The sequence below is a fragment of the Pteropus vampyrus genome, unplaced genomic scaffold, assembly GCF_000151845.1.
Source record: "Pteropus vampyrus isolate Shadow unplaced genomic scaffold, Pvam_2.0 Scaffold95, whole genome shotgun sequence".
NCBI classification, from domain to species: Eukaryota; Metazoa; Chordata; class Mammalia; order Chiroptera; family Pteropodidae; genus Pteropus; species Pteropus vampyrus.
Window position 1 is genome coordinate 1,951,591 of NW_011888876.1, and position 10,390 is coordinate 1,961,980.

At 44.8% G+C, this 10,390-nt stretch overlaps 1 protein-coding gene across 7 annotated transcripts in view; it reads right to left on the reverse strand.

Moving 5' to 3' along the window:
* STXBP1 (syntaxin binding protein 1) overlaps nt 1–10,390 on the reverse strand; it is a 68,090-nt gene that overhangs the window by 26,770 nt on the left and 30,930 nt on the right. For all 7 annotated transcript variants that reach the window (XM_023533031.1, XM_023533032.1, XM_023533035.1 and 4 more), the window contains 4 exons: nt 8,996–9,072; nt 8,049–8,127; nt 6,796–6,899; nt 4,984–5,132 (listed from right to left, as the gene is read on the reverse strand). In XM_023533031.1, coding sequence (XP_023388799.1) covers nt 4,984–5,132; nt 6,796–6,899; nt 8,049–8,127; nt 8,996–9,072 — 409 coding nt within the window. The remainder of the gene's footprint in view (nt 1–4,983; nt 5,133–6,795; nt 6,900–8,048; nt 8,128–8,995; nt 9,073–10,390) is intronic.

Consider the following 10,390-nt stretch of genomic DNA (forward strand, 5'->3'; position numbering starts at 1 on the left):
CTCTTTTATGATGAGAATCTATTCATATGTTACATGTATAATTAAAAAGGACAAACAAAAGAAAATACTTAGCTCAGTGCATGGAACATTAATAACTGATTTTCTAGTTCCTTTTGTTAAACTATCTAAATAGAAACAGAGGCAGTCTTTCTCAGCAGCTCAGATGGACAACCACGCGTCAACAGAGGGTCCTACCCATCCACCCTTTTCCCACGATCAGGCTGTGGGAGCCTGACCCACCTGATGCTCACTTCCCGCCATTCAAATTCCCTTGGGTCTTGTTTTGTTTTGAAGGCAAGTGACACTTCTGTGGGCAGAGCCATAAAGATGAACATGAGAACTTCTGACCCTTTCCCCTTGGCTAACCTGACGGCATTTTCCAGGGCCCCACCCGAAGAATTCCATTCTCCCACTGTGTCATAGACGTGGCCTTGGCTTCCACCAGGCTTTTGTTGGTGAACGCCAATAGCGGAGGGAGGCCAGATTCTGGGGCAGACAGAGGGATTTCTGTGGCTACACGTCCCGCAGACAGTGAGGCAATAAGGATGGGTGGACACTGATCCACGGTGCTCCAAGCCCAGACCCTCGGCTCTTGCAGTGGCCTCGCCCTTCCGGTTTCTCCTCACCTGACTCTTGCTCACACTCCCATCCTCATGCTCCTACAGCGCTGCATTCACTCCTCCCAGTGACAGCCACTGAAGGACATAACCCCAGAGCTGGCATCTGAGGCCTCCGGAAACGGCCTCATCTCGCCCCCTGCCCTACACATACTGTGCTGAACCGCCAATCCCCCTCGGACCTGCCCTTTGTCTTCCCAACTCCACACCTCTGCTCAGACCGACAGCAAGAGCCATCTGTCCACACAAATGCCCTCTGCTCCTCAGTAGTCTACTGCAATCCAAATCTGTCCTTCAAGACCTAGTTCACCTCTAGTCTGAAGCTGTTCCTGATCCTCTCAGCCTGAAGGGCCCGCTCCCTACCCTGGATGCCCAAGCCCTTGCCCTAAGGCACTCGTCTCATGGGCCCACACTGTAGATGTGCATGGCTTATGGACACCGATGCTGGTGTCTTACCTGCCTTTCCAGGCCAGGGGCTTCTAAGGGCAAGGGCTTTGTCCTCAGGTTAAATCTCTCCAGCACTTAGCACACAGCAGTAAGTGGTAAGTGAATGATTATAGAACCTGAGGAATGCGTCCTTTAAAGCGGGGGTCTCCAACCCCCGTGCTGCTCTGTGGCCTGTTGAGAACTGGCCGCATAGCAGGGGGTGAGCGGCGGGCAAGAGCGAAGCTGCATCTGTATGTGCAGCTGCTCCCTAGCGCCAGCATCACTGCCTCAGCTCCATCTCAGATCATCGGGCATCAGATTCTCATAGGAGCGCTGGTCCCTGGAGCCACAATGGTTGGGGACCGTTGCTTTAAAGAATTATTCTCTTTGTATTTTATCTTACTCTGAAACATCTTCTGCAAATATGTTTGTTTTTAAAGGTTAGAAAGAGATAAAAAAAAAAAAAAACTATAGGAAACCTGGGTTGCAGTTACTAGGGGTTTGCATTTTAGTTATTCAATAACTGGCTATATTTTTTTCCCTCTTTTCTGTATGTATCATTATACTTTACAATATAATTCAGAAAATGACAACACCACTGGAAGAATAATTATAAATGTGAGACGCTCAAATCTTGACCTTCTTGAGACAACTGTCGGAGGAATTGTAAGGCCAGAGGGAGAGTCGGGGACAGTTCCTCACTCGGGAGACACACGGGAGGCCACGGAAGGTGGACTGGCACGCTGTCTTACCCCCGGTACCGCACAGCTGGGTACTCCTTCAGGGTGGCACACAGAGTGGCGATCTGCTCTGCCAGGCGCTCCAGTATAGGATTCTTCATCTGAGCCTTGTGGGGACTATAGAAGCTCTGGAAAGAGTCAGCAGAGTCCAGGGAATACACCTGAGGTGGAGGGAAAATATATACAAACTGTCAGATTTTTCTCTAGCCCTGGTAGTGAGTCTATGGGACACGTTTACTCTACAAACGTGCTGGGTGTCTGCTGTGCCAAGCGACGTGCAAAACCCTTGGGAACTGTGAACGACCAAAACATGACCGTCCTTGAGAAGTGTGTGAATGGAAGGCAGATAATAAATAATCAACATAGTGAAAAGTTTTATGGCATGTGAGAAATTGGTAAGTGTATGAGACTATAATGAAGCAGGGAAAGAACACCTGGAAGGGCTGGACAGGGAGGACAAGGCCTCCCGGAAAAGGGGACGTCTGAGCAAGGGCTTGAAGGAGGTGAGGAGTTTCTCACCAACAGGGGACCTGCCACTGGAGGGAATGGCGCTGGCGCCAAGGCCCTGGGGCAGGCGGGGTCTGAGAAACGATGAGGCCAGGAGGAGAGCAGTGGAGGAGGTTAGTGTCAGACCCCACAGGCCATTCATTATACATTTAAATAAATAAGGGAAGAGCTAGAAATTGTGCTGCGAATGTCAGCAAATAATGGAGCTTTGTGATTTAATAACTTCCTTACCTAAGAGTATGTTGTAAGTATTTTTTTTTTCTTTTTCTTTGGAGAGTTTTGGAAGTTTAAGATTTCCTCTTAAACTACCTAGTCTACCAACTACCAGTATTCTCTCAGAATCTCATTTATGAAAACTACCCTGATCATCTAGAAAACAGGTTAAAAAAAAAAAGTTTATTACTTTTTAAAAATATATAAAATATAATGTAGCTGGATATGCTAAAGTTAGATTTTGTTCAAACTGGGTGGTGACGGGGATCCTATAAAGAAAAAAAAAATTCCACCCTCAAGATGGGAATAGGCTTTAGTCCAAGTGAGACGGGAAAGAAACTGTCTTTAAACGTTCACACTGCATTTTTCCCATCCTTCCTTACTGAAGAATAGATCACTCTCTGGTGTCTAGAAGCTGCTCTATAAAGATCCAATATGCCACAATCATTTTTTATCTCTAGAAAATGCATAAAAATCCCATTACTTTTGTTTCTTTGTTAGGAGAGGACATTTTAACAGATCTTAAGATACTAAGATATAAATTTTGTACACTCTCTCTCAGCATCACCTTTGCTGGTGTAACAACTTTGTTTTTTTTCCAGGGGGAGAGGTTTGCTGCCATAGCATCTGGCCTACAAAGTGTTAACGGCTAATGACGAAGGCTGCCATCTGTTCTCTCAGCACAGGACAGGCTGAGGTTATCTCTACATGAAAACAGTCTCCTTCACAGCAGATGGGTGTTGTCTGATCCCTTCCCATCTCGCCTTTCATGCTCCTTCTGGATTGGCTGCCTTTGGTTATTCAGGAGTCAGCCAATCAGAGTGAACACCGTGAGCAAGGAGACATGCACACAAAGAAAGGCACGATGGCTGAAAAACAGTCAGAAATAACTGAAGAGTAAGCTGAGGGCCGGGCAGACTCTAAGGAATACCGTCTCTTTCCATTACATAAACATCCACTTACAACAGCTCATTCGGCAATTCAGGATTCATTATCCTCCCTCCCTCGCTGTCTTTCTCGCGCCCTTCCCCCACCCTCTCAGACCCTGCCAGAGCTCCTGCCAGAGTGAGTAGGATGCAGGAGTCCTACGCACCCCTGCTCAGCCTCACCTGGGATTCGTAGGGGAGAAATGCAATGTTGATTTCCGTCAGGGTTTTGATGACTTTGGCCGCTCGAGATTTCACCAGCTCGTTAAACAGGGCATCTGGACACGCTGCGGGAATGACAGAAGACAGTGGGTTTTCTCATCCATTTGCTGGTCCATTTCAACAGGCACACATGTCCGGTGGATTCTTATTTATTAGGATTTTTAAAAAGGCAAATACAGAGTTCATCCCATCCTAAAATACCCACTAATTCTAGGGTATAAAAGGAATATAAAATCACCTACAAGGCCCTAATTCAGAATAAAGGAACAACTGGCAATAAAGACTGAGATACTGAGATTCTAATATCCGGGAGAAGAAAAAAACGCCAGAAGAGATTGTAAAAGGGTTAGGAAAAGGCTGTAATATAAACAAACAGCACACACTGACATGCTTATGAAAAACAAAGGAAAATAAAATCACTAGGAAATGCGATGCAGGACCTCCCCTGGATCCTCTAAGGACCCGGCTGCTCAGGAAAGCAGTTGGCGGGGAACCACGATTTCCCATGAGTCTCTTGGGCCACATAATGGCTGCAGGGTCCCAGAAATGTGTTACTGGTTCATTATTACTATGCCGTCTACCCACGTTCAAATAGTAAAAAATTATTCTTTGCAAGAACCTTTCCCCATTTTCTCAGTGGTGAGTTTTGTGGGATTTTCCTAGAGAGAACAACACTGGGAAATCGTTATTACTACACACTCACTGGCCCCACGACTCTCTCACTGCTACTAACAAAGGTGACCAAGACGCTTACGCACTAGGCCACGTGCACACAACCTCCTTGAAATAATGATTTTAGAACAAGGATGCCGTTCTATCTGATACAAAGACCACCAGATGGAACACCTTCGTAGTTAAAAAACAGATGGAAAGACACCACTGTTTATAGCGGTATCCGGCAGTCTATATGGTGGCATACAAAGGCCAGCATCAGGAAATTCTCAGCACTAAACCCCCTGGCCCTAAGAGGTGACATTTTCCATTAAGAAGACCACACAACCTAGTAGGTTTGTATTTGTGTGTACCTATTTTTGTCTCATGCAATTTTTCTTCTGAAAAGAAAAGATCAGTTACTAGGGGTTTGCATGTTAGTTATTCAATAACTGACTATATTTTTTTCCCTCTTTTCTGTATGTATCATTATACTTTACAATATAATTTAGAAAATGACAACACCACTGGAAGAAGAATTATAAATGTGAGACGCTCAAATCTTGACCTTCTTGAGACAACTGTCGGAGGAATTGTAAGGCCAGAGGGAGAGTCGGGGACAGTTCCTCACTCGGGAGACACACGGGAGGCCACGGAAGGTGGACTGGCACGCTGTCTTACCCCCGGTACCGCACAGCTGGGTACTCCTTCAGGGTGGCACACAGAGTCGCGATCTGCTCTGCCAGGCGCTCCAGTATAGGATTCTTCATCTGAGCCTTGTGGGGACTATAGAAGCTCTGGAAAGAGTCAGCGGAGTCCAGGGAATACACCTGAGGTGGAGGGAAAATATATACAAACTGTCAGATTTTTCTCTAGCCCTGGTAGTGAGTCTACGGGACACGTTTACTCTACAAACGTGCTGGGTGTCTGCTGTGCCAAGCGAGTGCGAAACGCTTGGGAACTGTGAACGACCAAAACATGACCGTCCTTGAGAAGTGTGTGAATGGAAGGCAGATAATAAATAATCAACATAGTGAAAAGTTTTATGGCATGTGAGAAATTGGTAAGTGTATGAGACTATAATGAAGCAGGGAAAGAACACCTGGAAGGGCTGGACAGGGAGGACAAGGCCTCCCAGAAAAGGGGACGTCTGAGCAAGGGCTTGAAGGAGGTGAGGAATTTCTCACCAACAGGGGACCTGCCACTGGAGGGAATGGCTGGTGCCAAGGCCCTGGGGCAGGCAGGGTCTGAGAAACGATGAGGCCAGGAGGAGAGCAGCGTAGGAGGTTAGTGTCAGACCCCACAGGCCATTCATTATACATTTAAATAAATAAGGGAAGAGCTAGAAATTGTGCTGCGAATGTCAGCAAATAGTGGAGCTTTGTGATTTAATAACTTCCTCACCTAAGAGTATGTTGTAAGTATTTTTTTTTTCTTTTTCTTTGGAGAGTTTTGGAAGTTTAAGATTTCCTCTTAAACTACCTAGTCTACCAACTACCAGTATTCTCTCAGAATCTCATTTATGAAAACTACCCTGATCATCTAGAAAACAGGTTAAAAAAAAAAGTTTATTACTTTTTAAAAATATATAAAATATAATGTAGCTGGATATGCTAAAGTTAGATTTTGTTCAAACTGGGTGGTGACGGGGATCCTATAAAGAAAAAAAAATTCCACCCTCAAGATGGGAACAGGCTTTAGTCCAAGTGAGACGGGAAAGAAACTGTCTTTAAACGTTCACACTGCATTTTTCCCATCCTTCCTTACTGAAGAATAGATCACTCTCTGGTGTCTAGAAGCTGCTCTATAAAGATCCAATATGCCACAATCATTTTTTATCTCTAGAAAATGCATAAAAATCCCATTACTTTTGTTTCTTTGTTAGGAGAGGACATTTTAACAGATCTTAAGATACTAAGATATAAATTTTGTACACTCTCTCTCAGCATCACCTTTGCTGGTGTAACAACTTTGTTTTTTTTCCAGGGGGAGAGGTTTGCTGCCATAGCATCTGGCCTACAAAGTGTTAACGGCTAATGACGAAGGCTGCCATCTGTTCTCTCAGCACAGGACAGGCTGAGGTTATCTCTACATGAAAACAGTCTCCTTCACAGCAGATGGGTGTTGTCTGATCCCTTCCCATCTCGCCTTTCATGCTCCTTCTGGATTGGCTGCCTTTGGTTATTCAGGAGTCAGCCAATCAGAGTGAACACCGTGAGCAAGGAGACATGCACACAAAGAAAGGCACGATGGCTGAAAAACAGTCAGAAATAACTGAAGAGTAAGCTGAGGGCCGGGCAGACTCTAAGGAATACCGTCTCTTTCCATTACATAAACATCCACTTACAACAGCTCATTCGGCAATTCAGGATTCATTATCCTCCCTCCCTCGCTGTCTTTCTCGCGCCCTTCCCCCACCCTCTCAGACCCTGCCAGAGCTCCTGCCAGAGTGAGTAGGATGCAGGAGTCCTACGCACCCCTGCTCAGCCTCACCTGGGATTCGTAGGGGAGAAATGCAATGTTGATTTCCGTCAGGGTTTTGATGACTTTGGCCGCTCGAGATTTCACCAGCTCGTTAAACAGGGCATCTGGACACGCTGCGGGAATGACAGAAGACAGTGGGTTTTCTCATCCATTTGCTGGTCCATTTCAACAGGCACACATGTCCGGTGGATTCTTATTTATTAGGATTTTTAAAAAGGCAAATACAGAGTTCATCCCATCCTAAAATACCCACTAATTCTAGGGTATAAAAGGAATATAAAATCACCTACAAGGCCCTAATTCAGAATAAAGGAACAACTGGCAATAAAGACTGAGATACTGAGATTCTAATATCCGGGAGAAGAAAAAAACGCCAGAAGAGATTGTAAAAGGGTTAGGAAAAGGCTGTAATATAAACAAACAGCACACACTGACATGCTTATGAAAAACAAAGGAAAATAAAATCACTAGGAAATGCGATGCAGGACCTCCCCTGGATCCTCTAAGGACCCGGCTGCTCAGGAAAGCAGTTGGCGGGGAACCACGATTTCCCATGAGTCTCTTGGGCCACATAATGGCTGCAGGGTCCCAGAAATGTGTTACTGGTTCATTATTACTATGCCGTCTACCCACGTTCAAATAGTAAAAAATTATTCTTTGCAAGAACCTTTCCCCATTTTCTCAGTGGTGAGTTTTGTGGGATTTTCCTAGAGAGAACAACACTGGGAAATCGTTATTACTACACACTCACTGGCCCCACGACTCTCTCACTGCTACTAACAAAGGTGACCAAGACGCTTACGCACTAGGCCACGTGCACACAACCTCCTTGAAATAATGATTTTAGAACAAGGATGCCGTTCTATCTGATACAAAGACCACCAGATGAAACACCTTCGTAGTTAAAAAACAGATGGAAAGACACCACTGTTTATAGCGGTATCCGGCAGTCTATATGGTGGCATACAAAGGCCAGCATCAGGAAATTCTCAGCACTAAACCCCCTGGCCCTAAGAGGTGACATTTTCCATTAAGAAGACCACACAACCTAGTAGGTTTGTATCTGTGTGTACCTATTTTTGTCTCATGCAATTTTTCTTCTGAAAAGAAAAGATCAGGACAAATCGGCAACAACACATTTCCTTCCTGTTGCTATGGCTTGGTTTCGGCCCGGCCCTGCTGTGCAGAAATGCTAAGTGGGCCGGGCGGAGCGGCAGCCGACATCCGACATCCGACATCCGACATGCGACGGCCATACTTACAGTCGGTGAAGAAGACGTGGGCAGCCCGGTACTTAGCAGTCGGTGGGTCCTTGAAGTCATTGATGAGAGAACGGACAGACTGGAGAGAGAAAAAGAGGGAAATGAATCTAACTCCAGAACCGAATGGGACCTATATCTGGACCGGCTTTCAAACTACATGCACAAAATAGCAGGGGACTTTGAATGTATAATTCTAACTCATGCTCAGCCATAACTGAGTTCTGAGGACTTGAAATTAAGATTATTTTAGGATTTAGATGAACAAAAGGCTTCTTAGCTCATTCCAGACCGACAGTGTCAGTTCTTTGGAGCCATAGTAAGTTGGGGTCCTAAGAAGAGACCCACAGAAGAGGAAACTGGTTAGAAACTTTCCAGGAGATTCACGTTGATGAAGTTCTGGCAATTTTGCTGCATCTTCAGAAACTCATATGTAAGCCAGTTTTTTTGTTTTGTTTTTTGTTTTTGCCAATTTTTAAAAATGAAAAGAAAGTGTAAAAACTGAAGGGAGTTTATGTGGATTGAGAGACCTAAGACAACTATCAATCAAAAGCAAGAAGGTGGACTTTGTCTGGGTGCTTATTTGCCCCAAATAATAAGACATGTAAAAATGAACGCTGACTAGATACTGATGAAATAAACCTGAAACCAAAAAATACCAGAGTTTGGAAGGTGAATCCCTAACTAGATAAAGGAGATCTCCTGCCCAGAGAGGGCGTGCAAGGGGGAAACTAGAATGACCCGGCGCGGGCTTTCTGGACAGGGTCATTTCAGAAAGCTTAAGGCTCTCTTCACCCCTCAATGCACGCTCCCTCCCCGTTGCGGACTGCGTGCTTCAACAGAGCAGCGTGTTCAATGCTTAACCTAGAAACGGCAGACGCTCTGCGCTACGCAGAGGCTAAGCCAGCACGGGTAACACTTGGCTAAAGCTCTGCTGGGGGAGGATTTACCTTCTCGGATGGAGTGATGAGATACACAGCCTCCAGGCTGGGCAGTGGTTCCCTGCACTTGTTGATGTCTTCCACAACTAGACAACAAAATAGCAGTCCACAGTAAGTAAGAAAACACAACTGGTGATCATAAAACTGGAAGCGATAGATACAGGCCACTGTCAGACTGTCGCAGATAAAAATTTATTGGGGGGGTGGGCGGGAGTCACTTGTCCCTTCTTTGGAGTTACCACATTCCACTGTCATATGTTTAAGGTGTTAGAAAACCTAAAACCATCTCACACTAAATAGTTCCCACTTCCCATTTCCGTTTAAGTAAATTCCTTGATCTGCTCTATTTGAAAATGGAAAATGCTACCTCATTCTGTCAAGAACAGTCTTTTGCCTCTTCTTTCGTTTTTTTCTCATCTGTCCTAAATATTCCCAGTTCCTTTAGAATTTCCATGTTGAGTTTATTTATCAACCATGAGATAGTTTTATCATTTTCTTCTGTATCTCAAACAAGGTCATTCCAAGTACACCCTCTATATAATACTGTCCCTGTCAATTCTCGGTTCAAAGACTAAACATTGTATTTGTTAAAGCCAACCAGGGGTTTTGGTTTACTTATTTCTTTAACAGTTAAGTCAGCTACTTCGCCTGGAGAGAAAAGCTTTGGGATAGTCACTGTCTTACGAGTCACCTGATAGATAGAGCTCAGGATGGTTACGTATGCTGTGCTGTCCTCTGGTACAGAGAGGGCAGAACTACGCTGCCGCTCCTCCTATGCGCGTGATTCAAGGAAATGAAAGCATCGCTTTAGAAGTGTCCCTTGTAACATTTATAAAGACTTCTCGCCCCAAAATCTTTCACTTTACCAGTGGTTATAGGTTTTTGAATTTCATAAGTCAATAATACTTCCCCCAACACAGGGTTGCTAACTTTTAAATTTTGCCAAGTAAGGACCTTTTTTAAAAGCCACTCTTGGGGGAGGGAAAAGCTAGGGGAGAGCTGAACTCTCATTTACTACAGGAAGTCATTGGATAACATCTAACATCGATGAATCAAGAGATAATAGTATAAGTACTTATTTAGAAATATCAAAAAGACAAACAGAAGAGCAGAGTGGCTGTTTCTGGGGTGATGGGTCCTGGGGGACAGGAGGGAAGGGAGTAGGGCAGGGAGCTGCTGCTTCTCTGTCAGAAGCTTCTTAGCTCCATTTGGCTTTCTGTCCGCTTTAACTTTGTGCATTTTTTGCTTTGATAGGGAAAAACCATTTAAAAAACTCGATGAAAAGCTAAGCAGGGTCAGGCCTGGCTAATACTTGGATGGGAGACCACCTAGGAAGACCAGGTGCTGTAGGCGTAAAAAATAAAAATGAGAGATTGTAAGCTGACAAGTTCTTTGCAATCTGTG